At 38.8% G+C, this 27,975-nt stretch overlaps 1 protein-coding gene across 1 annotated transcript; it reads left to right on the forward strand.

Annotated features, from left to right (window-relative positions):
- The first annotated feature begins 3,042 nt into the window (after window positions 1-3,042).
- Window positions 3,043-27,887, forward strand: MDM1 (Mdm1 nuclear protein). The gene is made up of 15 exons (XM_044449928.1): window positions 3,043-3,182; window positions 5,662-5,776; window positions 7,035-7,396; window positions 8,155-8,289; window positions 9,100-9,273; window positions 12,217-12,338; window positions 13,554-13,653; window positions 16,104-16,142; window positions 16,497-16,672; window positions 18,074-18,355; window positions 19,726-19,862; window positions 19,975-20,108; window positions 21,243-21,495; window positions 23,420-23,488; window positions 26,301-27,887. The coding sequence occupies exons 1-15, from the start codon at window positions 3,165-3,167 to the stop codon at window positions 26,414-26,416; spliced, it is 2,232 nt and encodes a 743-aa protein (XP_044305863.1). The 5' UTR covers window positions 3,043-3,164; the 3' UTR covers window positions 26,417-27,887.
- The last annotated feature ends 88 nt before the right edge of the window (window positions 27,888-27,975 follow it).

The raw sequence follows: 27,975 nt of genomic DNA on the forward strand, positions 1-27,975 counted from the left end.
CTTCTTTCTTGCTAGAATGCTCCCACATGTATGAAGCATGCACTATGCACATTTTTTAAAATAAGTTTTGTTATTTTTCTACTAACAAAAAGAAACTAAAAATCATCAATCATCAAAAGCGTCAGACCTACTGGGTCAGCCCTCCCATACTTTTTATAGTAATCCATAAACATATTTAAGTCTATGCATAGTCCCGTTTCTCTAGCCAATAATAAAAGGAGTTCCAAGTTTGATAGAAGTCTGTATCCTCTTTCTCCTTCAGAGACAAAGTCAATCTGTCCATTTTGGCATAGTCCAAGATCTTTTTTAAAATCAGTTCGTCGGTAGGTGGTCCTTCACTCCTCCAATGTTTGGCAAATGCAATCCTCGCTGCAGTAGTTACATGTAGAATCAGATACATTGCTTGATTACCAACATCATCAGGTACAATGTCTAATAAGAAAACTTCAGGTTTAAATATTAGAGGTTTTTGTAACATTCCCTCAAGTCATTTGTGTATTTTAACCCAGTATTTTTTTTGCCTTATCACAGGTCCACCACATATGATAAAAGGTATCCGGTTTATGTTTGCATTTCCAACATCCATTTGACATGTTTGGAAACATCTTAGCTAATCTATTTGGCGACAGATACCATCTATAAAACATTTTATACAGATTTTATGAGGTTGCTAATGTTACTTTAATATTTCTTTCCCACAGCTTTTGCCATATCTTTAGCTCAATATTGTATCCAAACATGAACTATGCATTGTCAACAATACTCCAACAGTCTAAGAATTGAAGCCCCCCAATTTTTGTTACTATCAATGTGCGTAAACTTGACTTTTTTGTATTAAAAAGGTTAAACTTACATTATGAAGCACTCTATGAATAGGTCATGGGAGAACATGCAGGGCTGTGTGAATAGTACAATTTAATAACCAGACCCCTGACAGGTGCAATGATGACTTATTTACACTACAATCTGTGTATATACTTGACAAACAGCCACTTTCTGCAACCAGAAGCAAACATTAGGACAATAAACAGCATATAATCTATATTCTGCTCAGTTTCACTTCTCCTCTTGAGCCATTTGAAAAGCAGTCTACCACTTTCTTCTCTTGACCGAGGCATGCTGCACTCTAAATTTGTCAGATACATTATTAAACAGCAAATGATCACAATTCCTGAAAGTGTTTTTTGGTCACCTTTCATATTTCTTCAGTCATTGCAGTTTAACATTTATATTTATCTCTGTTCTTTTTGATTTGTTATCTGGATGACTGAACAGAGGCTACAAACTGAAAAATGTTACAAAAAGATGTGCAAAGGCCTGCTGTTTCTAGGAAGTAGTGGGGGAGCCTATTGGACTGAGAGAAGAGAAAGGACAGCCAACAAAGGTGAGAAAATCCACAAAAGTTACATATTTTTATTTTGACCAAAAACCTGATTCCCAGAAGTGTTGCAATCATATGGTCATTTAAGAGCAAGTCTCAATCAAATTAGATTTTCAGTAAATATGCAGAAGTCAGGCTGCAAGTATTCTTAGAATTACACCTGCAGATTGCAGTCCTATGCAGACTTACCTTGGAGTAGACCCCAGTAAGAAAAAGTCTTGGTTGCTTTGCTGGTTAGGAGTGGTGAGATACAGGGAAGGGTCCAATGGAAGCACACCACTATTACTGGTAACGGTACCAGTATTTGCATTGTCCTGGCGGAAACCAACATTTGTACAACATCAACGGTGCTCCTGGTAGTGCATTATTGGATCCTTGCCCAGGTTTAAATCCAGGTCAGCCATGAAGCATACTGGGTAATGTTGTACCAGTTACCATTTCTCAATCTAACCTACCCAAAGAAGTTTGTGTGTTTTTCCCCCCGATTTACATCCTGCCTTTTTCCTACAAAGGGCTCAAGGCAGCTTACATCATTCTCCTCCTCCATCTTATCCCCACAACAACAACCCTGTGAGGTAGGTTGGGCTGAGAGTCTGTGACTGGCCCAAAGTCACCCAGTTTGTTCCATGGCTAGAACCCAGATCACCTGAATCCTAGTCCCATACTCTTAACCACTACACCACACTGGCAAGTTGCTGTGGGGATAAAATCTTTACCACCATGAACTCTTTTGAGGCAGGGTGGAATAAATACAATAAATACTGTATCCAGTGGGATTTATTTTTATATACTCATGCAAAGGATTGTGCTGCAAATGTTACTTAATTTTTGTATGTTAATATATTTCTATACAGTCTTATAGCTGAAACTCCCTGGGCAGTTCACATTTATAACCATCAAACACAACTTAAGATATACTATAAAAGTTAAAAACTACAGTAGAAAATCAAATAAAAACTTAAGTAAAACCTAGTTGCAAGAAAAAAATTAAATACAGTAACATATTTGAAGCAGTGTATTATTTTTCTATGTCCCGTAAGAGCTAGGACATAGCAGGAAAAGCTTGAAACAGATGGGGGTAGAGAGGAAAGATAAAATATGCACTATGTTTCTATTCTCTACCTCCTCCTCCAAGCATCATAGTATGGCTTATATGGCGACCCCCAATTTCACAACAACCGTGAGAGGCAGGATAGGCTAACGACTGAGACTAGCACAAAGTCCATGCAATAAGTTTCGTGGCTGGGTAGGGATTTGATTTGAACCTGGGCACAAACATAGCTCCCCCCACCCCCCAACACGCACACAGCAATTCCGGCCAAATCTCCCTGCTGCAAGAACGATGCAGGGAGGATTAAAGTAATCCCTGCATTGAGGGAGGGAGGAGATTTTCTCCCCCCGCGTTGCTTCAGCCCGCCGGCAGATAGATAATGCCTCCAGCTGCAGTCAAGCCAACGGCTCAGAGACGCGCGCCCGCTTTTCCCGCAGCGGACTGAACAGCGGCCACGGCGAGGAGACACCAACAAGCGCGCAACTCACACGCCCCACGCAGCACGGGCCGAAGGCCCGCGGGCTCTGATTGGGTGGCTCTCCGCGCAGGCGTCTGAGGCGCCGAAGCCCGCAAGCCAAAGCAGGCCAGGCCCGGGGGTGAAGGCGGGGGTATTTTCGTCAAGGAAACGAGAGCGTTTACAGCTATCGCGTCCTCCTTACAACCCCAGCCCAGCCCCGTAACCGTCCAGGGAAACGTCAGTGCCCGGGTTCAGTTCCAGCCAGGCGGGGAGTCATGCCCGTGCGCTGGAAGGTGAGATGAAGCTGCCACCGCCTCTGCTTTATCCTCAGTCGGGACTTCTCCCATCAGAGGCATCTAGCTAGAACAAATGCTCGGCTTCCTCCCCCCCCCCCCGCCCGCGCCTTTGTCCGAGTACTTGGTACTGCCTGCTGTGGCTCCAGAAGTTTCAAGAGAAGAGCCCATTATCGTCGCCTGGGGTCCCGTTCCGCTTTGGGCAGCCAATCGGGTCCTGCTGCTGGCTGTCACTCAAGCGCTACGCCCGAGCCTAGGCAACGCAGAGGATGAGGGGCGTTAGGGGAGCCCCACAGGGAGTGGGATTCGGTCCAGTGTTTTTTTGGGGGGGCCCAGATTAGCATGTGGACACCAGTTGGGATGAGCTGGCATGGGAAATTGGGGGAGGGGGTGAGTAAAGCCCTACTATCGTTCGTCAGTGTGTGCAGGCAGAAATTCATCAGGCAGTGCTTTGCCAGGAAGGGGGATGAATGAATTAATAGTTCTTTTGGTTGAATATATTCATATTATGCAGTATTTGAAGACATTGGAGCTTGCCAGGGGAGAATGTAGCAATGCTGGGTAAGGAAGGACTTAGGCAATAGCATCTTAGCTGAGCAACTTGTGGAAGAAGGACATTTCTGTTTCCTGGGACACAATCCACTGGGAAATTATTGTATGCAGACCTCAGTGGAATGGATTGTGTGAGAGTAAGAGAGCTTCCTAGTGGCTTGTGCCTTGGTGAATATTTGTGCAGGTGGAGTAGGGTGAGGTGGAGGGATTGTGGGATTGCCACTGGATTTTTTTTCTTTTCCTTAGACAGTAAAGTATATTGGGTTGGGTGAGGTGCTAGTATTGCTGATAGTTATGAAATGTGCATGCTAAAGAAAAATTAAGATAGATACTCAAGACTGGCTGTGGTTAGGCAAATAATTACATAGGCTTCTAAATCAAAATCAAAGAGTGAAATCAAGTGGAAATGTGATATATTTTAGAAAGTAGTAGGGGAAAAATCTGTAGCCATCTCTGTTAAAATCCTACATAGGAGACATTTGCTGTGTTATGTAGGAATTGATTTGCATGCAGGTTTTACTTTATCTTTTTGATTATTTTATGCATGAGTTTTTTATTCCAGTTGGTAGTGGTCAGTTGTGGCTTCTCAGTGCATGTATTGGTGTAAGGCAATTGGATATGATCACCTGTGTGCAGGTTTCACATTTCCTACCTGGAAGTGTCTTGTTGGAATGTCATGTGATGTAATCCTCATTGTCTTAAAAGTTAAGGATAGCTTCTGTCAAAAGTATGATCTAAAGACTTGAATCCTGGAGTTCAGCTTCCTCTCCACTGCTAACTTATTGTGTGACCTTGGGCAAGTCTTCTGTTTTAGGTACATGCTAATATCGGAATAGAACTAGAGACCAGATTTTTACAGGAATTTTTAGAGAATCAGATTTTACTTCCGGAAAAAGAATGCTGTATTATAACATACAGATGTTAAAGTTCTTTGATCCAGAGAAAGATGCAAGAAGTCATCTTCCCAAACGTTCATGCTTGAAAATCATATATTTGCAAGATAACGGGAAGAGGGTAAAGGACTGAATCAGACTAGTATTCAGATTCCAAACAGGTCACAGTATTTAGAAGAGAGTATACTTGTCCAGGGCCTTGGAATAGATAGATTACATAGATAGACTTGTTGTGCAATCCCTTTGTTATATATAAAGCTCCTAACGTTCTAGCCCATCTTCACTATTGCTGTACACTGATTCCAGGTTACCATTTATATGTAGAAAAGTATGCCTTTGCAGTTAGGACAAAGCCTAGCTCTCTGACAGAGGGTAAATTGCTTTACAATAAAGATACCCCACAAAGAGTATGTACACATAGAGATCAAAGGACTCCTTGCATTAAACAAATTTCAACCTTGCTTGTCAGAATTATATGCCATTAGCTAGTATGCATAATAAAAAAACACTGTGCCAGGCAGGGTACAGATACAATACTTCTGGATTATATTATATCCCCTGAAAGGAAACAGCAGCTCTGTGAATGACCAAGGAGGTGGGAGGCAATTTACTATGGGGAAACACTGTATATGCAGGGAAGGTAAAAATGTGTCTGTCCTCTGCACTGCTTCTCATCAGATTAGTAGCCACCCTCATTCCTGCAGTTCCATTTAGCTTTTTCTCTTTCTTTTTTTAAAGTCCAGAGATCAGTCATGCATCTTCAGGTATAACATGCATTCTGTCTGCTAGCAGTATCCATGAAATAAATTTATTTTCAAAATATCTGTAATTCCCGTCAGTTAAAAATTTCAAGACAGTTTACAACAATTGGGCTTTTACTGCCCCCCACCCCACTTTTAAAGAGTGAATTAACAAACTGTTTTGAGATCTGTAAGAAGGGTTTTACAGTCTCAGAGCAGTTGTAAAGATAACTCCCCTGGGGACAGTGCTGAAATACGGTACCATTCACCATTGCACATTTTGTCTTGCTGTAGGGGTTGAGTGAGTACAAGAGGAACTTCAAATGGAGAAAATCAGATCCATCTAAGCTTTATAACCCTTCATATGAACACAAATGCCAGTGGGCTGGTCTTCGATCAGATGAACTTGGTAAGCCAGGCTAAATCTACTGCTACTCTTTGATATTGCAGTGCTTCAAGAAATAGCTATTTTAGTGGTTCGTTTTTATGTATGTATTATACTGAGCCAAATAATAAGGGTCAAATTCAGTTACTTTTTTTCATAGTCTTGGTGCAGGTTTTATATGGCAATAAGAGTATGATAAATACTTAGTTGCTGCTAATCTCAGTTAAAAGCAATACTTTTAGCAGTTAGGGAGTACAGAGTGGTATGATGAAGTTCAGATGGAAAGAAAGTGTGATAGACATGAAATAATATACACTGTTAGAAATGGGTGGATGGTAGAGCACTCCAGGATAGCAATCCTTTAGGTCTGTGCTCTGGATCGATTTTGAAAGGGTAACTTTCAATATGGAACAAACAGTATTCATGAACACTTGCAAAATGTGACCTGTATTATGTATTGGTTCTAAAGATGTGGTTAGTCCTCTACAACAATTAAATGCTTAGCCATCCTACTGAAGGATAAAGCCTTATTAGATGTGATGCAGCTTCTGCTGTGTGTATGACTCCATTATGTGTATGTTTAGGGTTCTGCTTTTAAGGCTGCAGTCCAGTGCATGTTTAGGCTGAAACAGTTCTGTAACTCCAAACTTGTCACAGTCAGCATTCCAGTTGTAGGACCTCTTCTGTCTAAATATGCATAGAATTGTGTTCTAAGTTTTATTCAGTCTAATGGAACTTACTTCCAAGTGGATGTAACAGAATTGTTCTCTAAGAAAACATGCTTGGTCAACACTAGCTGTTACTGCCCTCCATTTCCTTATTTATGTTTGGCAATAAAATGCTTTCCTCTGTGAGTTTCAACAATAAAAACAATTAATTGGTGTTCTTAGCAAATAAAGCAGGCATTTATATTATGAAATATCCATTTGCACCTTTGTTTTTTCCTGTATTTTTTTTTTCAATTTGTATCCTGCCTTTTTCCTACAAAGGGCTCAAGGCAGCTTACATCATTCTCCTCCTCCATCTTATCCCCACAACAACCACCCTGTGAGGTAGGGTGGGCTGAGAGTCTGTGACTGGCCCAAAGCCACCCAGTTGGCTCCATGGCGGAACGGGGACTCGAACCCAGATCCTCTGAGTCCCAGTCCCATGTTCTTAACCACTACACCACACTGGCTCTCAGTATTTAACTGCAGCCTAGAAAAAAATGTGCATTTTGAAAGTGAGACTGAGAATTTTGATTTTTAAACAATGCACATATTTAATATTGTATGTCTTACAGGAATCTCAAAAGAACCAAATTTTATTTCCAAGAGAAGAGTGCCTTATTACAATACACAGGTTTCAAAGTCCTTTGAGTGGAATGGGGACAATGATTCGGAGAAAGATGCATCATCAGAACTTGAATTTCACCAGCCCCCTGAGCAGCATAGAAAGGACAGCAAAGATGATATAAATCATGAAAATATTAAAACACCTGATGCACCCAGGCTTCCTGAGAAAACTCATTCCAATTCTGTAGGTTCTAGATCTGAATCAACTGTAACTCTTTCAGAAAGGAAGAAGTCACCACCCAAAACGTCAGTTCATGAAAATGGAATATTAGCTTCTACCAAAAAGGATGATGGAAAATCAGACAATGGGGTAGGAAACTACTACAGTTTCATTTGGTGATGCAAGGAAAAGTCAAGACAAATAATAATAGTAGTTCAACTGAATCCCTATATGTAATATAAAAAATAAACAGTTTCATTGATACTGTATGAGATTTTGTTATAGCTGTGCTGAAGCCCATGACAGACATTTCACCTAATGTTACAGCGGGTTTGGAGTGACAGAAGGACCTTGACTGCCATTGGTTGAGCTGCTTCGATTCTTAATAGATGCAAGGCAAGCAAAAGAGCCTGGGGAAGAATGGGAGAAAACAGGGACCAGGAAAGGAGCAGGTGTGGCCTTCTACAGGAGGAGTATTGGAAGAGTGAGTGGTCTAGATGAATTCAGAGGGGAGAAGACCAAAGGATGAGTGAAAAAGGGAATAATACTGTAATCATATACATGTTTGCTCATGCAGTTCAGTTCAGTAGGTATAAGTTAGCAGTATAGTATTCTAAGAGGTATACTTTGTGTTAAGAAGGCTGAAGTTTTATTTTGAAGGCTGAAGTATTGATTCGAAACAATCTGGTAATTGCCAGCTTACTGTTTTATAATTATGCAAGGTAAACTGTATGTTAAAGTCAAACTTCTAAATTAGCTAAAGTCAGAGATAATTATAGAGTGGGATGACATACCTTGCCTTCAAGTAAATATCCCTATTAATTTTAATTTTGTACTGCTTATTTAAGAATTAAATACTGTTTCATTTGATGAAAAATCCAGAGTTCAATGTCAATATCTTTTGACAGCTTGATAAAGTTCTACAGAGGAAAGCAGGCATGAACATTTCAAGATCAAGTAGCTTCCCCAGAAGCTCGGAGTATCAAAGGCAGTTTGTTTGGAAAACCCCTCAGAAACTATCCCCAGTACTTGCAGCAGACAAGGTAACCTTCAAGGGATGTAAAAGTAATTGCTTTTTTGAGGAATGGGTGTTACACATGAATGCTTACAAATAAGTCCAGCTAAATACAATTAAGGAATTAAACCTTTATAATGCAATTTTGGTTTAAGTGCAATCCTATGCAGGTGTTCCTGGAAGGAAGTCCCACTCTGTTAAGTGAACCTTACTGCCAGATGAGTCTGTATAAGTTTACAACATCAGTGTATTAAACTGTGCATAAAATACTATGCTGCTAGTATATCTGGAGGGTAATCATTCATAAGGTCACCAGAACGTTGGTGATAACTTTACGGTGCATAGCAGCAGCAGCAGCCCATCATATGAAAAAATGCATTTTCATTCCATTTAGGTACAATGTTTTTTGCATGGTGGATATACAGTTATCTTTTGAGGAGCACATCTTGGATTATATTCAGCTGTGTTGGTCCTGTAATGCCTGATTAAGGGAAAACTCCGGGGTGAACTCCACCATTGACTGGTACTAGCCTAAACAGATGTTTGTGCAATGAAACCAGTGCAAAAGAAAAACAGCAAGTTGCTGCCTGCGTTTGGCAGTGACACTTTTCCATGTTCCCCAAGTTCCATTGCATAAGTAAGGTTTACCTTAGCACAATGTTATTAGTCCTAGTGCTGGGACATCTTTGGATATGACATTTCGAAACTTCACTGAAATTCACAGGAAACCACTATTATATTCTACTAAATTAAACAGTGTTAGGTCCCACTGTTTAAATCCCCTGCAGGAATTTTTTTTAGCTATAACAACTAATAAGTAAACATCTCTGCACCAAAGTTTATCCACAGTGCAAGCCAGTCCATTCCTCCCTTTAAGTCTCCTGCTATTATTTCTGAAACTGAATATGAGAGGAGTTTCAAACCTTCATTTCCTGTGAAAGAATTGAAACAGAAATGTTTGGAAGAGAAAGGATGTCCTGAATCTGAACCTGTCAATATTTCTGGAGAAAAGGTAATTACAGTGTTATATTTAATTTTTAAATACGTGTTTATTTTTTTCAATTCATAGTTTTTGTATATGAAATGTTAACATGAACTCAAATTCTTGACCTGGTGTCTGTGATTGTGTGGGGGTGGGGAGGCTGTATTTAGTTTAAATAAGATTTTTAAAATGATGCGTCTTTTTATTAATCCATTGTGTCTTGACATGTTGTCTTGTTCATTCTCCTTTTAAGAAAACAGATGTGTGTAAAGCATTTCTGTTGTTAGAATGGTTCAGTCCAAACTTTACTCCAAATCCCATGTTAAGAAAATATAACTATGGAAACATTAAGAACACCACAAGCCAAACTCAGAAACCAAAAGATCACAGTGCAAAACAAACTGCCTTGGCATGATGTCTAAACTGAGAAATGGTTATGTCTGCTGCACTGCACAGAATGGATGTGAATTTGCAAACTAAGCAATGTGGTGGGGTATATTTTCCATCTTCTTGAGTGTCAGCACTGGGTGAAAAAGTTGGGAACAGTGGGATCAATGTGGGGAAATGAAGAGCTTGCTGTGAACGGGGAAAAAGACACCCTCATTTGCAAGAAAGATAGTTCACAGGTTTGCTTGGACTTAACTGATCACCTTTTTATGGCCATCATGTCAAAACAGTGTTTGTGTGTGTGGAGGAAACTATTTGGAGCCACTCTTTATTAATTTCCTGGGTTGGTACCTGAGTACTTTGACAACAGGTACCACCCTGGATATTCCTATTTTTTGGCCTATGGAATTGCATTCCTCTACAGTTGTGCAAGTCCAACTAAAATAATAATTTAAAAATTGCACAAAAATTAAAAAGCATTGTGAACTAGTAACAGTCCTGCCTATGTGCCTCTTGGGCACATTAGAGGGACTGTCATGATCTCCAGAAAAAATAGGGGTAGAACAAAAGGGAAAGAGATTGTGGGAAGCCAAAGAGGACTCTCAATTGCAGCAGGGAGAGGAGACAAAAGTGGCATTAGCTGCCAAGTCCACTATCTGGAGGATGAAGGAAAAGAAAGGGCAAAACAGTCCTTGGTGAGCCTGATTGTTTGTTGGACACATCATGGGTTGTTTGTGTAAAAACCAAACATGGCTTCTTGGCAGGGTGGGTTAATCTAGTGATTATACCCACTTGATATATGCCCTGTTTAGGTATTTGCATAGGAAAAAACTTTTTAAAAATTATGCTACAATGAAGATTTCACTAAGTCCCAAAACTATGCAGCAGTTCAATTTTATTTTAACTGTGACATGTCTTTTTTTAAAAAAATAACTTTGATAGAATTTGCATTTATTGCTGTAAAATCCTAAATACATTTACCTGCGTGTAAGCACCATTGAACATGGTAGGAATTACTTCTAAGTAAATATGCATAGCATTGTCTTGCAATAACCCAGTCCTATGGATATGTATGAGGAAGTGATTTAACTTGACTCAGCAGAATTTACTTTTCCATAGATACATTTAGGAATGTGTTATTAGTTACGATGTTGTGTGGATTTCCCCCTGTTACTATAGTTTTCTATGGAAAATTTTCCAGTTTTAGAAATGCATGGCTTCATGAAATGAATTTGTAATGTAATTAAAAGAATACAAATAAAATGTAAAATACCCTACATGCTTGGAATTATAGCCATGCAAAGATATGGGCTATTGTAGCAGTATATAAAACCATTAAATAAATAAATAAATAAATAAATAAATTTAGGCTAAATCTGGTGAAATCTCCTCTAGACTCTAATACGTGATACCAAACATATTTCTAAATCCCATTTGTGCAAAAAGGTTTGCACATATATACACATGTATAGGGGAAGAAAGAGAGAGAAGCAGGGAGAGGCACACAAAGAAGAAATGATAGAGATTTATTATACAGTACAGGATGGATGTATAATTGAAACATGGGCAAAATAACCTCATTGTGTGTCTGAATGAGAATCTGTGGTGGAGCAGCCACTGCACCCAAATCCCTTCTAATTTATTGGGCAGCTAAGGGATCAGATGTCTGCCAAATAGGCCCTTTTGTGGACCATGTTGAAGGACTAGATGGCAATCCCTGGTATACAGCCAGAATACCCTGTTTCATCCCCCATCACTGGTAGGACATGTATGCCTGCCAAACTTTCTACAAGTGGACTAACAGCAGGGTGTAAAAGCTGTTCCACCAACAGTCCTCCCTTTCCACTTCCTACAGATTCTCAGCTGACAAAGTTCCTGCTATAGGAACAAACCCTGAGGGCTTCCCTACATGAGGCATATAACCCGGTGGTTTACTAAGGTTTCTTCCTTTTTTTTCTTTTGTGGAAGTGTCCTTCACACAAGGTTTTCACACAAAGCCCTTTCCACCTGAGGTTTTCCTCTCCTTCTTTCTATATATTTCTAGTGCACAACATAAAGAGCTGCTGTGGAATAGATCAGAATTACAACAATCTATATATGAGGCTTCTGTATTGACTATTGGCATTATATAGGAAAATATTAGAGTCTCTGTGCTCTTGAAAAAAGCCACAAAAAAGGGGTTGGAAAAACTCAGGAGAGGCCTTAGAAAATGACAATATTATGGAAAGGCTCCAGAGACTTCTGTGTGAGGGATCATGTAAAGAAGCCCAAAGGGTGCTTTGTGGAATGTTTTTACCTGGTCAGGTATTTCTGCCAAATACTTTTGACTTTTGGAAAAATACTGATATATTTATAACCAGAGAAAAAAATAAAGTTCTGTTTACTAGACATGCCCAAGTAACATTCTAAATTGCATCTCCATGTACTAAGGATATTACAAAATCTCCTGATTCACAACTTTCCATGAAACCCACATCACTGGTTTAGAAATGTTCATGCCAAAGATCAGTATGCTAAAGAAATGTAGTTTATAACATCTTTTTTTAAAAAGTTAATAAAGCATTCATACAAGTATTTTTGCCTTAGAATGAAAGAAAGGAAACATTTTCGAAGACAATCGGTAATTCATCAAAGCAAAGCAAAGCGGAAACAAAAAAGAAACACTGCAAACAAAAACTTAAGCCACCCTGTTTGCATAGAAGCTTAAGGTGAGTAAAATACATTGCACTAAGTTCTCTCTGTGTTTTGAAATTCTATGTACAAGACACATCCTCCTAAAAAGCATTTATATCATCATCATATCATCATTATAGTCATTTTGGCTTTGGAAATATATTCAAGGATTATCTGCCCATCCCCTAAAATGTTTGCCCAACCTAAATGCTCCTCCTCCCCACCATACCAGCCCTTCTGGCTTCCTAGCACTCTGAAAGTGTGGCTTTCCAAAGTCAAGTCACTGCATGAGATCACAGCAGAGGTGAGATTTGAAACAGTGACTTTCCGGTTCATAACTTGCCCTCTTAGCAACTGCATTACGTCCACTCAGTATGCTAACCTCAGGACTGTTGAGTTGTGAAACAGAAATTCAGAGAATTCATTTAATCCAAAATTTTCCAGAATAAACTGGATTTATCTCCAAACTGTGAAAACAAGAGTTTTAATATTTTTGAAGAGTAGAGGATACTGGGTCTTTGATACACAAAGCTACCTGAAATATTTGGAAAATGTATAAACACCCAGGAGAGAGGCTGCTGGTTGATTATGCCCTTTGGAACTTGTTCCATGGTTTAAGTGAGCCAGAACTAACACTAGTTCATACATGGAACCTACATATATTGCCAAAGATCAGTTTTGAAATATATGAAGCACTGCAGCAACTCTCCAGACATTTTGCTGTTTGAGACAAGCCACCTAGTGGTGTCTTGACCCCTCCTCAAATCAAAGATTATCAAAGTGTATCAATACCAGCCAAGTTACTTTGCTCCCTACCTACCACTAAGTAGTAGTAGTGGTAGTAAGTTATTTAAATAGCCAATTTGCTACCTTATTAAAATATCCCAAAACAGCAGGTGCTGAGGCAGTGGCTTCATGCCACCTAATGCTAGGCTGTCATGAATAATAAAAGTGATTTATTTTAGAATGTGCTACATCCTGTTTGTTCTTCTGAGTTTGTTAAAATATATGAAGGTAACCATTATACATTTGAAATTAGTTGGTGGGCCTTCCTAGGGGGTGATTCAACTTCCTGATGGGCTTGAGGCTTACTATATCTCCTCCTAAAAATTAATCACTGTCCATGGTTTGTTTTTAATTCGTTCACATAATGGTTATTTCTCAATAAGGAAGCAGTAAAAATTCCTAGATAGTTACAAATTCATTTTTGTATTTTTGTATCTCTATCATGCTAACTTTTTTGTTCCTAGGAAAATTAACACGGAATACAGATCAAACTTCTTACCTCCAACTCAGTACATGTACAAAGATGGAGCTTGGTTGCGTATCAGGAGAAATATGCCTGATCAAGTGAGCATGTATTTAAATAGTTGGAATGCTATTCATTTGAAAGTTGTAGTGCTGTTGTACTATTTGAGAGGATTGTGTCTTTCAGATCCATGTTGTGGGAAGGTGGTTCAGTGTGGAATTACTTTACTCTTTATTGCTGCATACTTTATAAAATGAGGCCACAGAAGACTGACATATAGAACAAACAAACTTTGCTAAATATGGTACAATTCTTATTATAGCTACTGATAGCTGCTGTCTTTGGTTTCCAGTCTCGGCTGATGTTCCCCAGAACTGCTTCTCTTCATGCATCTGCTCCTGGAATGCTTTTGTTCTGCTATCATTGCAGTTTGAATAAAACAGAAGCTAAAAAGCAACAACTGCTGAATAGCATTCTCAATGGGGTTCCCTTCACCCTAGCAATTAACTCAAGGGTGACTGGGTTTCTCCAAAGGCTGACAATGTGGGAATCTTTGGTTATGATGCAGTCCCAGTGCAGTGACTACCTGAAAGCAAATTGTGTAAAAAACCATAAATAGTATTGCAAGTTTTTCCTTTAGTTCTAGTATAAATTCACATTAAATTAGATTTCTGAAAAATTAATTTGGGACAGTTCATAATCACAGTGGGGGCTTCTCAAGCCTGCTGGGATAAATGCTGCTTCCTGCTTCACAGAAGAATCTTGAGGGGTTCTTTGTGTTTCTCGGTAAGCATTTGCTGAATTCATTTGCTCCTGCTAAGGTGTCCACTCTTTCTGACCATATATTTCTTCTCCTAAAGTGTGTTGCTTTTCATTACTTTCTACATAGCTTTACAATAGCATATATTGTTAAAAGTTGCATATTTCCAAATATTTGTTTTAAAACAGAGTGATGTGCTGTCTATATTTTACTCTACTGCATTGGTATACAATTGATTGTATGTTTTAATTATGTCTTCATCTTGTATAGGGTCACATCTGATTGCGATTTTGCCATCCAACATAGGTTAGGGATTTACCATATTAAATAGAAATGCCTCTTCAGGTTTTTAAATGCTAGGAGGAAGCTTCATTTATTTGGATTTCTCTTGTAGGAGTGCATCTCTTTGCTCACTGCTAACCATGTGACATACAGGAAATTTCAGCAACTAATTAATTGATTAATTAAAATATTTATACCCTGCAAAAGCATCTCAGGGTGGCTTACAAAAGACAAAGCAAACAATCTGACAGATTAACAATAATTAAATAAATAGTTAAATATGCACATAAAAGCAGTAACATTTCACAAATGAAGGAAACAAAATCAAGAATAAGAGCAAAATCAAAAGCCAAAAACCAACAGTGAAGTTAAAACCTGATTAAAATTCCTAACATTTAAAATGATGGGCAAATAAAAAGGTTTTCACCTGGCGCTGAAAAGAATATAAAGTCTTTTAAGGGCAATCTTCACTTCCTGAATATATGTCACTGACTTGGCTGTTAATTTAGGGTACCTGTGAGCTAAAATTCCTGAATAGTTCAGACCTAATGAGAATTGAAAGATGTGTTGCAGCTGCATTGCCAATAGAGAAGATTCTTTGAGACACTTTATTTTACTCCCTCCGATCACCTGTACTGCACTTACATGTGCTGTACATGTCTCACCATAAGGTTTATACAGCATGTATGAATCCAATAGAAATCAGTGCTGCCCTCCTATCTTCAACAACATGCATTCACAATCATTTTCTGGTATTTCACTGACTGAGGCAGCAGAACCTGCTTCCACTCATCTCTGCATGGTAGTGCCTTAACAGGCACACTGGGAAGAGGCAATCAGGGCAATTGATTCCCGCTCTGTTACAGAGAAATGCCACAATGCCATCAAGTGGTCCAAGTGTATTATTGGAGTCTTTGTGATGTGCAGGTTTTGAGCATGTGGGGTCTTTTCAGTTATCATCTGTGGCAAGTCAGATTGGGCTGCAACTGCAGGTAATCATATACATAATTATAAAAATACATAAATCTAAATACATAAATCTAATATTTTTAGCATTGCACTTTAAACCTTATTTAACCTACTGCATATGTTTACCCACCAAGATTTCATTTTCTTAAGACTTGGTAAAATAGTGTAGAATAATAAAATATGGTAGATATTACTTATGAGTGCAAATTATTATCATGTCTTCCTATCTCTAATTATTAACACAATGCTAAGGTTTAGAATGCTTCGATACCACAGAAATTGGGGATCTGCTTGCAGTCACTAATGTCAGACTAAGTATTCAAACAGATGGATCGAAATGGAGTGTTTGATTAAATGTGCCCTATCTCAAAACAAGACTAAAGGAAATTAAGTTACATTTTTGTAATCTCAACTGTAGGAGGCAGAATAACACTGTAATCCCAATAGAAGAACAGTGATCATTACCTGATTTGAGTGAATGACATTTTCAATAACATTACTTCTCAGTAAATATTGTTTATTCTGTATTCCTCTCCTTAGGGGTCTCAAAGCACCCTAAATACCATGTGGTATATGGAGGTTGGTTGCATCTAAGTTCTTCCTGCTTGGAGCAATGATAGAATTGATGGCCCTTCAGAAGTAATGCAGTGTAGTACTATGCAGCTGCATAGCTCATGCACTTTTCATGCTTGCTGAATAATTTTATTGATACCTGTGCTTTGGCTGGACTGCTTGACACACATGCTTTCTTTTTAAAAATGTATTCATACGCTTTCGCCTTACATATATCGCTCCTTACAGCACTGGTGCAATATTACTCATTATGCATTGCCTGTGACATAATTGCTCTGTGTTATTCATTGTGGCTATTTACTGGCCAATAGCTTACACAAAAAAACAAACCCACCAATCCTGCCAATTCCTCATGACCAGGTGAAAGAACTTCGAGAGAAAGCAGAGGCGTACAGGCAAAGAATACGGGGAACTCACTTCTCCAGAGAGCATTTAAATCAGATTCTCTCAGACAACAACAGGCTTTGGGATGTGTCCTCAGATTCCAGTACAGAAGAAACCATAAGCAACAATGTCAAAGCTCTAGATTTAGCAGGGTAAGGGGTTCTGTATGGAAAATGAAAACTTGTGTTATAAATGTTCCTGCCTAAATGTTATCTGTTTAGTTAATATTTCCAATCTACTATTTGCTCTGTCTTGTTTTCAGCTAGGATTGCCCCCACAGTCATATATGACCTCTTTTTTACAGAGGGCAGCACTTTATTTGAAGAGCTATCCTGTCCCATTCCAGTTAAAAGATAAAGAACAATCTAATTATTGCCTGACCAGAGCACCTGGACAGCAGGTAGAATGGGCAGGCACACAAGTCACCTGGTCACAGTTTACAGAGAAAATTATTTATTTATTTATTTATATTACGATTTATATCCTGCCTTTTTCCTACAAAGGGCTCAAGGCAGCTTACATCATTCTCCTCCTCCATCTTATCCCCACAACAACAACCCTGTGAGGTAGGTTGGGCTGAGAGTCTGTGACTGGCCCAAAGTCACCCAGTTGGCTCCATGGCTGAGTGGGGACTGGAACCCAGATCCTCTGAGTCCCAGTCCCATGCTCTTAACCACTACACCACACTGGCTCTCTTTAAAAAAATACTATATTTTAAAATTATAACACAGTTTTAAAATTCCATCTATACATATATATTAACATTTTGCAAATGTTATATAAGTTTATATCCTCCTTTTTGGGTGATCAAAAGGAAAAACCAAATTCAAAGAGATATTGTACATTTGTTTTTTACAGTTTCTATTCCCACATTTCAGGTTAACAACCATGACAAGATAGGTTATATATGTAATAGCAAAAGTCAGCAAATACAATGATAAAACTCTAAATTGTTAAAATAATATCATAGCACAAAATGCCAGCATTGAAAATAACAGCCACGGAAATATATGCCAAAAAACAGTTCAATAAAAATATCAAAAGGATGCTAGAAATAAAAATGTACATGCTGCGTGGCATAAGAAGGACAAATATATTCAGCAATGGATAACAAATATATTCTTATAAGGATCCTCAGATATCTAAACCTCTGTGCTAGGCACTGTTTCTATTAAGTAATGTCAAACAAGCTTCTGTGAGCTTTTTGAGGTTTTGCAAATTTCCTTTGGAAGAGCCCTAAATTTCATAAGCATCTTGCCATGTGATGAGCCTACATGCAGTTTGCACTTTTCAAGCCCAAAGCCCCTTTGGCCACACAGAACTAGTTGTGCAGTTCTTTGGATAGTGCAGCATCTTTGGATATCAACTATATTTTACTAAACATAGCAGATTGACTGCAGGATGAACGATAAATGTGTTTGAAATATAAATCTGTCAAATTTGATTTGACATAGATGCCATTGACCATATATTTAAGTCAGTATGGTTCTGGAATCTAGATACATAAGGTGAAATCTTGAATTTAATTCCCTGCTTGATTCCTCTTCGTGCAGGATCCCTGAGAAAAATCTCTCTCCAAGTCCTCAGATATTGCCAAAGCCTGAATGGTCAGAGCAGTTCCAACAGAATAATACTGGGAAATTAGGCTTCTCAGATGCTGCTACTGTTCCAGTGAAACGAAAATTGGCATGGGGTGAACCAGGAAATGTTCAAGAACTGGAAGTCCATTCACCAGCATTAGGAGAAGGAGAAGAAAAAGAAAATAAACAGGAATCTGAAGAGGTTGAAGAACAAGACCAAAAGTATCAGAATACCAATGCTGACAATCAGCAAGAGTAAATATTTAGAAGTCTTTTCCTTTTTTCATACTCGTTGCTATTCAGTATGATAATTACATGCAGTGTCTTTTAAGTAGGGCAATGCTAGTTCCACTACGTAATGGGGAAATCTTATCAATTGATATGAATGAGGCTAGCATGTATTAGGTCAGGTAGCTTGAGCCATACTTTGTGTATTACTAATAAGTCACAGGATAAATTTCAAACAGAACTATTCATTTAGAAACTGCCAGGTGTCTCTAGTTTCCATTCTGGATTTGCATAAGCCATAGATTCCCGATTTAGAGAATTAGATGTAGTGACAACTAGGAAGTTTTTAATCAAGCAGAGCCTCCGCAAAGTGAGTAGTTTGGGTGGTGGGGTGGTGTCATACCCTGGTTTGATATTACATTTGAATACATTTGTTATTACAGTTGAGTGTCATACTCCAGGATTCATAAGTAGGTATTGTAAAGTTAAACATACGAAAAAGAGCCCTCCCCTCATGGCTGCCTATTGAGATTAATTTGATGTATATTTGAAATATTGCAAATTGCCCTATAAACCCTGGAGAAGGTCACCTTCCATTTTAACTGTTCCTTCTTATGATCTTCAGACATACTTAGGATAACAGCTGGAAAAATGTCTTAAGGTGCATGTCTTGGAACTGTAGGAGTGATCAGATATGGTTCTGAGATGTGCCTCGTGAAACTCTTCGAGGTACATTTCATATGAATGTACTGTGTTAACAAAACGTGGCTATTCTAAGATATGCCTAGCTGCTATAAGTGAAGAATGTTGCTAAGTCCAACACCTTGTGCTAGCTAACACGAAAAAGTAAGATTTGTGGTGATATTAAGATGGAGAGCTTTCTTAATACCAAAGAGAATAGGTAGTTTAGGCAGATTCCACAACTGACAGAAGTTGAATTTACACTGTACACCACAAGGTGTAGTTAATGATTTTACTTTTTTCTCCTGCCATTTTCCCTCTTGCAAAGAATCCAAGGTGACTTTGTTGATACTCCTTCTCTCCATTTTAGCTTCACAACAATCCTGTGAGGAAGATTTGATAATGGTAAAAGGAAAGAACCAATTCAGAAATCTACAGGCCCAGTAAATAATATTAGTTAATAGTTTAACTAAAAGAATGATTCTACAATATGAGAGGCATGAAATTCTAAAATAGGCATCTTCAAACAGTTGTAGGAAGCAAACCTCTTAGAATGTAAGTTTTTGTTGAGTAATAGCTTACCAGATCTCTTGTGATTCTTACTTTGCTTATGGCCAGCTAGGAAAGCCTACAGATTACTGGCAAGTATGCCCCTCCAATAAATAAGAAGCTGATTGCTTTTTATCGTATATCTTATGCTGTGCCATATTTTTCAGAGAAAATATGAATTCTCCAGGTGATAGGACAGATTCTCCAGTGCCCTCAAGGGAAGGTGGACGGCTTCCTACTCCAGAACTAAGAGCAATTGGTGGAGCCCAAAGAACACATCATGACCTTACAACACCAACTGCTGGTAAAAATTTAATAGTTGATTAAAAAGAAGAATTTCAACAACATGTACACCATGTATTTATTTATTGAAATTTAGAATGAACAATGATGTGTTGTGCTTTTTCTTATTTCAGGAGGTGCTGTTTTAGTATCACCACCTAAAGTCAAATCTTCATCTTCATTACAAATCAGGAAGGAGTTATCAGAAAAATACGGCTTGACCAATAATCAAGGCTCAAGAGAAGATTTGAAAAGAAAATTTAACAGGGTAAGACACAGCAATTATCAGAAAACAATGTATCAAGAGGTCCAGCTATTTTTATAGTAGTTGTTTTTTTTAAAATCTGTGTTTTAGATCCACAGAATAAAAATGGCTACTTACCTAGAGTTACCTTTTGAAGACAATAAAGAATTAACTCTGGAGAAATCATAGATGGTTTTTGTGTCATCTGTAATCGTTACAAAGCTCCTGTTTTACATTTCTGTTTGTCAGAATTTTGGGTACTGTACAGAATGTGTGGTAAGGGAGTGGTATGAACATAACTGATATTTCTGTTGGATCACTGCAGCAATCACTTCCTTCAATAGTGAACAAAAATAGCTGAAACGGGCATCTGACAACCAAGTATTACCGTGCTTCAGGGAAGCTCAAAGCATGCAGAAATACCCTCCCCACATCCTTGGGGCAATGGTTAGGGGAACCTGAACAGGCAAATTAAAAAGAAGAAGAAGTAGTCGGAGCATGCTCAGTAGGCATGGAATGTTGAGTGTTGGCAGTGGGAGGTGAATGGAATAGAATAAATAAAAGAGGGCATGATTGGAATCCTGAATAAATTAACGGTGCTACAGCAGTTCGTTGCGGATTCCACTTGTTATGTCCTTGTGACATTATTCTTATGGAGCTGATCTATGCATACTTTTGGAATGTAAGGGCAGGAGGGTGAATCACAGCAATATCCCCACTGCCCATTCATGCCGTGTAGCAGTCAAAAATGGCTATGACACTTATGGTAGAAAAGTGCTTGCAAGCCTCTATGTAAGAGATCAGTTGTCATGAGCTGCTACTGGATATATTTGCAAGTCAGGGTGGGGAAGCTATCTAAAGGCTAGCATGAATTGGACAAAGCTAAGAAACAGTTACTCTCTTTCACTTTTATGTATATACTAAACTGTTTTGAAGTGATCATATGGGAAAGTTGTCATTGTAAGTGGAACTCATTTAAAAGCAATCTGCTTTATATACCTGTAGCCAGATATAGCCAGCTAGCTCCAAAAGGGACTGTGGAAAGCTTTTGGAAGCAATATAGTACAAAGTGTCATGTGAACAACATTGACTCAATGAGTGTTCACTGTAAACAGAACATTCTTACAGCATACAATTTCTTTTCTGTGGGCATTTCAGGATGAAGGAGAAACTATATCTCTGGGTCATTCCTCAGCTGCTGGACTGAAAACCTTGGACCCTTTGCCCCTAAGGAAAGATCACTGGCCTAGTCAAAATACCACTGGTGTAAGAGATCATCCAACTTCAGTGCATTTGGAGAAGACAACAATTGTTCCTGGGTTAAAATCAGCTAAGGACCCTGCTTTGCCATATTGGAGTCCATTATGCCGCATTAAGGGAACTCTTAGAAATCCAGAGTTTCAACATAATGGTTGGTTTCATTTCTATATCCCCTTTATCCTCTTTTCTGATTTAAATAGAAGTTTATCCTTCTTGAAGACAGCAGCAACTGACACTTTAATTATAGACGATCTATACTTTGAAACATACCTTAGTATTTCTTATTCTACAATTTGACTTGACGTTGGGAAGCAACAGACTTTGGCAGAGTATCATTTGCTTAGACATGCAGAAATTTGCTTTTCAATTTGGGGTTGAAATGAAGGCAGTTACAAATCCTTGGGCACCAAATCTTGCCTGCCTGGCATCTGTGGTTCCTCGGGTGGCCACACCCTTTCTCCTAATCTCCAATTTCTTTTGTCTTTTCCTAACTTTTGTGAAGTTTTCCCCATCTGAAAAGTTGAAATGCCTTACTAACATGAAAAGTTGAAATGCCTTTCTGATTTACTAACAGAAACAGCTTTAAGCTAAACTATGGTGGTATTTTGACACTGTGCCTTTTGACTTCAGCCCTATGCAACACCAGAATGTGGCCCCCAGGAGGTCTCCCAAAGTAGTATTTGTTCCATGTGCTAAAAGAGATTTAATACCTTTGCTATAGGAGAAGTGTTCTTCAGTGGACAATTTATGACAGCATTCTCTTAAAATAGTTTATTCCAGGAAAATATTGTACAATATGCTTATTACTGTTACACAGAAACATAGATGCAGAATGAATCAGAAGGGGTCTCCTGGGCCATCTAGTCTGACCCCCAGCTCCAGCTGTCTCTACTCATGGCATGTCTACCATGTGCATGTCCAGCCTATCCTTAAACGCCCTCACCATTGGGACTTCAACCACCTCCTTTGGAAACCCATTCCATACCCTAGGAGTCCTAACCAGGGTTTGGAAGAACATACATTACATGTTACATACATTATATGTTACATAAGAACATAAAAAGCCATGCTGGATCAGACCAATGGTCCATTCAGCCTAGCATTTCATTCCTAGAGTGGCAAACCAGCTGCCCAAGAGTTGGGTACAACAGTTCCACCTGCCCAGGCTCCTCGGCACCTGGTGTACAGGCACATAACCAACAAGGCTAGTAGCCATTCTCCATGAATTTGTCCAGTCCTCTTTCAGAGCCATCCAAATTGGGGGCTGGCTTTTATTTATGTATTTTGAGCTTTTTTTAACCCCATACTTTACAGGAGTCTAAGGATGGTGATACAAACAAACAAAAGGCAGAATACAATAAGACATAAATCTGATAAAACCCAATATTAAAATCTCAATCAAATCTTAAAATACCAGGAAAATAAAATAGTTTTGGCCTGGCGATGAAATGAATAAAGGGTTGGTGCCAAGCACACCTCTTTGAGGAGCATGTTCCAAAGCCGGGGTGCCACCACAGAAAAGGCCCGTTCCCTGGTAGCCACTCTTCTGATCTTCTTGAAAGAGGGCTCCCAAAAAGGACCTCCAACCCGGGTCTTAGGGGGTGGGAAGGTGTTTAAGGAAGGAGATGCTCCTTCAGATACCCAGACCCTAAACCTAAAGCATTGCAGGTATAGCCACCAAAACTATGCGCCAGAGATTTGAGGAATATAAGAGGAATGCAACTGTTATATCTTTTTTTCAATTTCTTACCTAGTTATGCCTAACATAAGTAGGAGTTTGCCTTTCTCACCGCAACTGCTTACTGGGTCAATATTTTCATCAAGCTGTCACCGCAACCCCAAGATCTCTTTCTTGGTCAGTCACTGCTAGCCTAGATCCCATCAGCCTGTACTTGAAGTTAAGATTTTTTTGCCCCAACATTTTACTTCACACTTGCAAAGTGTACACTTAAACTTCTTCATCTCAATACTAATATAAGGAATTAATGCTTATGATTAATTTCCTGCTTTCCTTTCCTGAATTTAAGAATTGTTTAGGCTGGTAAAATGCAATGAAGGTATGCTGTTTCGTTTAGGTAATGTTGCAAGTCCTCAAAGGAGCTGGTTGCAGTTACCACTTCATGAAAAGAACTATAATCCTGAAGGTATTTTTCTCCTTTATCAGTGTTAAATATACCTGAAACATTTGGTTTCATACACTTTATATATGATAAGTGTAGCTGCTGTTTCATATTTGAATGATTATGTGATCTATCCTCCAGGACCCAGAAGTTGGAGAGGACAGAGCCATCTGGGTCTCCACAGAATTTAGAAAAGTTAATGAAATATAAAATTCCAATCAAAGAAAAAGTGGAAAAATAGGAGCCAGAGTTCAAAATCACATGTTGGAAGTAGTAAGCTGGTGCTTACTGACTTGGTTTAGACCACATCTACCCACCCTTGTTTGCTATTGTACGTGGGTTGACCTGTCATGCAAAGAGGGACTTCCTCACCAAGGGTGGCTGTTTGCAAGACATGACAACCAAGAGCTTTGCTGTGAGGCAGGAGGTGGGAGCTGGTGATCCACCTGGTGGTGCTACCCTATTCCTTAGGTAGCCCCACTGAGCTCCTCAGGCATCCCTGCCTCCTGCTGCCTCTGGAGCGGCAGATGGGAGTGCTTGAGCATCTCCCCCATCCTCCCCAAAAGCCTGTTTGCACTGTGAGGGCAAAGAGGATGTTATTCTTTGTTGTTCCCATAGGGCCAGTGGGGCTCCTGCCCTGATGTAGTAAAGAGTTCAGCTTCCAGCCTTCGCTGGGGTGATGCACAAGAGCTGTCTCCTGCATGTTACCCACCCAAGACTGGGAGTTGAGCTGATTGCACTGCAGGGACTCTCACAACTGTGGTGATCTGAAATACCTTATAATCATGGCTGGCAGAGGGGGGAGACTTGTTCCTTCTCACAGTGTCTCCTGGAGGGGGACATCGGAAAGAAGGAGAGGCATAGAAATGGTCTAAATAAATAAAAATAAATAGGAGGTAGGGCATGAAAACCACTCACCCACCCTGACTTATTATGGGTTGGCATGTCATGCAATCTCAACCTTTGACTAGACTGCTTAAATTGGGGAGCTGTGGGTGAGACCCAGTTGTGTTAACCACATAAGAGGAAATAATTGAAATGTAGTTTTCTTTCTGAATGTGATGGGGCAGGTCTGCATCTACAGTCATGGTTTCTTGCATGAAAATGAGGCAATAAAGCCAATTTTCATGGATTTTAATACCTCAAGGCTAACTGTGTAAATCTAATTAAAGATAGGCTCACAGTACCCCAGAGAACTAACCGGGAAGGGAAAAGTTTGCCACGTCTTGCCTGGATGTAATCAATGCATTTACAAAACTAATAGAAAGGGTTGTAGTTCTTCTGACAACTTCATCTTACAAGGAAAGCCTAGCTACCAGTTAAACATTTTAGCAACTTGCAGTAACTGCCATGACTGAAAAGTGTGTGGGCTGTGCAAGTTGCTCAGAAAGCAACCAATATTTACAGAAAGTACTTCAGTTTACTAAATCTTCAACAATAAGCTGCAGTTTCACTACATGTTTTGAGATGACAGATCAGTCACTGAACCACTCATCTGCTACTAAAACAACAAATCATTAGCACTGGGAAAACAAGTATTGGAAGATGCATTCGATGATTCCTGTTTATAATGCTCTGATTTACTGTGCAAGACTTCAGTGGTGAGACTTCACCACTGTGACAAGCCTTCAGTACTGTCAGTTTTTAGGAGCACCTCAAAGCACATTTGCCCTGGTAATTTGTAAGTGCATGTGCACTATAAGTTCTTACCATATCAGGACTAAGTTCTTTCAAAAACGGAAGGCGAATATTAAGACATACTACAAAACTAGCAAATATATTCATCCAGCTAATTTTTCTTTCATCATTCTTCTGATTCTTTTGATATGGTGCTGGAGGGTTCTCATTTGTAGTTATAGTAGACACAACCAGCTCTGCTATTGTGTTACTACAAAAACAATACCTTGTTGGGAATACTGGATTTTGGTCAAAGTGAAAATAACATGTACAACACAGGACATATGGATATACGATTCATGGATAAATGTATGTACAGCTGTTTGTGCAAGCAGCAGTGGGGTTAAATGACTCACAGTATGTGCAGCCTATCAATTATAAGGTAGTCAGGGAATTCAACCAGCTGAGAAGAACACTCACAGTGCTCAATGTAAATGTTTCATGCATCAAGAGTACACCCCATGACCCTTTGCAGTGTTCCGGGAGGTGCAGAGGTGTGCCTTTGAACCCATGCCTTCATTTACTGGAATAAATGTACAGAGTCTTGCATTATAGAATTCCCAGTAGTTTCACCCTTTTATGTATTCTGCGGTTTTTTTTAATGGTGTATCGTGTGCAAACTGTGTGTACTGTACAATATGGCCAAAGTGTGGCTCATGTTAACAATCAATTATAATAAAATGATCCTTGAAGCAGCCCTTTCAGTGGTCTGAACTTTGCATTCCTGTTCTAAAACACTTCTCACAAATGAACATCGTTATTTATTTCATTTCTATACCACCCCACAGCCAAAGCTCCTGGGGCAGTTTAGAAATGGAAATTAGCCAAGCTGTGTTTTAGACCTTTCTAAAATAAAGTAACTCTTTTTCAGTGCCACTAGAAAAAGACAAATTAGAATCTTTAAATGCTATACTGTTTAGGAAGCCCCTTAAAATGTTTGCCTTGCAAATGCAGTCTGTTTTGTTGGCTGTAATGCCTGCATACTTGTTTGCCTATATTAGGATGAATTAGTGAGAGTAGGAATTGATTGTCCTTTTTGTGGATAACTTGCTGTTGTCCCTTTGACCTTGAAGCTTCAAGGAAGTTTCCAAGCCTGTTTTGTTTCCATTGCATATTAACTGTGCAAATAATCAGTTGTCCTTTCATGTTCTGTTTCCAGATGATGACGACCGATTGTCTCAGCTATCTGTTCGATCTGCTGCTTCTAGTTCCCTTGCATCTCAGGTTCTCGAACGAGCTCAGAGGAGAAAAGAGAACTTCTGGAGCAAACTGTGATGCTGTTTGCTATATCTACAAACTATTATGTATTTGGGTATTTTTATGAACATTATTTTGAGGTGACTTCTGATTTTCTGCATCTATCACCTTGATAAAAGAAATGCTGGGTATTCATTGCTACCTTTGTGTATTGGATAGCATCTGGGAATGCACAGCCTATCTTGGGACTAAGTGCTATCTACCTCACTATAATGCAAAAGCATTCTAAAAAGCCATAGCTGAAAAATGTTTCTAATTCATATACAATATATGAGATTTTACAGTTTTAGCAGAGAAATGACATGAGACTACTATATTTTTGTCATATTTTTTACCACAAACTGTAGATTCAGCCATGGAATTAGAGTAAAAAGTAAAGGTTCAAAAGTCCTTAAAAAAGTTCTGAAAGTCTTAAAAAATGATTCAAATTGTCCAAAGTAAAGTAAGACTGGAGCAAGTACAGGTTGCTTTCAACCTTTAGGATTATTCAGTAATTATGTTAGCAAACTTTTAACATCTTCAAGGATATTTACATAATACTTCTACTGTCCATAAACTGAATTCATTCTCATTAATCCTTTTGCTCTAATGCTGTCTTTAGTCTACCACGCTGTTTCTTGGTTGATGTTTGCTTAATACACTTTTGACATGGTTTTGATCGCTTCGGTTACAGCAATAGTGGCATTGATTTGGCTCTCATCACACTGTCTTGGTGATGCTGTCTGTCATTGTATTTTACCATTTAAAATACAATGGCAGATGTTGCTGTTATCACCGAACTTCACAACCACTTGTTTGGCTGCTTATGGTTTACTGTGATGTTATACTCAAGGTTTATTTCAAAGTCACCCCCACTTCCTTTTACCCCTCCGCACTATAATGACCAATGCTATAATGAGCAATGATGACTGTAATGATTTAAGCCCATGGTTCTCTAGTTTTGAGCATCTTACAGGAGTTTGGTTAGCAAAACATGTGAGCAGCATCTGAAAGTCCTATCAAAGCATTCTGCCACATTTTGCAGAATAGTATGCTGTTGGCAATCTATTTTGTTTAAATCACACTTGTTTCCTCAAGGTAAATTTGAGTTTTGTGCATGTGATCATAGTTAGCTTTGTTAGAAATACTGGTATTGATGGCTGGGTCAGTTTTAATTTCATATACTTTTACTGTCATTGTATTTGCCTCCTCTTAAGACTCAGATGTGTTATCTTAATTGTCTCTTCTAGTTGCTGTGGCAGAACCTATAACATTACTGTAAGAAGATTGTTAAAACTAAGATAGATTGTAGTTTAGGGTAAAACACCCACGAGATGGTCCTTTGCTTCCCCTGAATACCTACAGAATTTTAACATTAAGCAAATGTGGTTTGTAAAGAAGTGATGGTATTTGTATTCATGGTTTTTAAATGTTGGATTTGTATGATGAAAAAATGAGTTTTGTATGTGTTTTAAAATAAAAGCCAGATTGTGTTTTTGTGTATAATAAATATCTAATTAGAAATAGCCCTATTTTAATTTTAACTGAGTAAATCTGTCTCAAGTCCATTATACAAGTCTTTCTACTCACAATTCCAC

Source organism: Varanus komodoensis, unplaced genomic scaffold (assembly GCF_004798865.1).
Source record: "Varanus komodoensis strain SLA01 unplaced genomic scaffold, ASM479886v1 scaffold61, whole genome shotgun sequence".
Classification (NCBI taxonomy): domain Eukaryota; kingdom Metazoa; phylum Chordata; class Lepidosauria; order Squamata; family Varanidae; genus Varanus; species Varanus komodoensis.

Excerpts from the sequence above, each read along its gene's own strand:
- MDM1 (XM_044449928.1), top strand. Across the intron at positions 16,143-16,496 it reads ATACCATGTGGTATATGGAG|GTGAAAGAACTTCGAGAGAA; the intron begins GTTGGTTGCATC and ends CCTCATGACCAG. Across the intron at positions 18,356-19,725 it reads AATGCTGACAATCAGCAAGA|AGAAAATATGAATTCTCCAG; the intron begins GTAAATATTTAG and ends CATATTTTTCAG.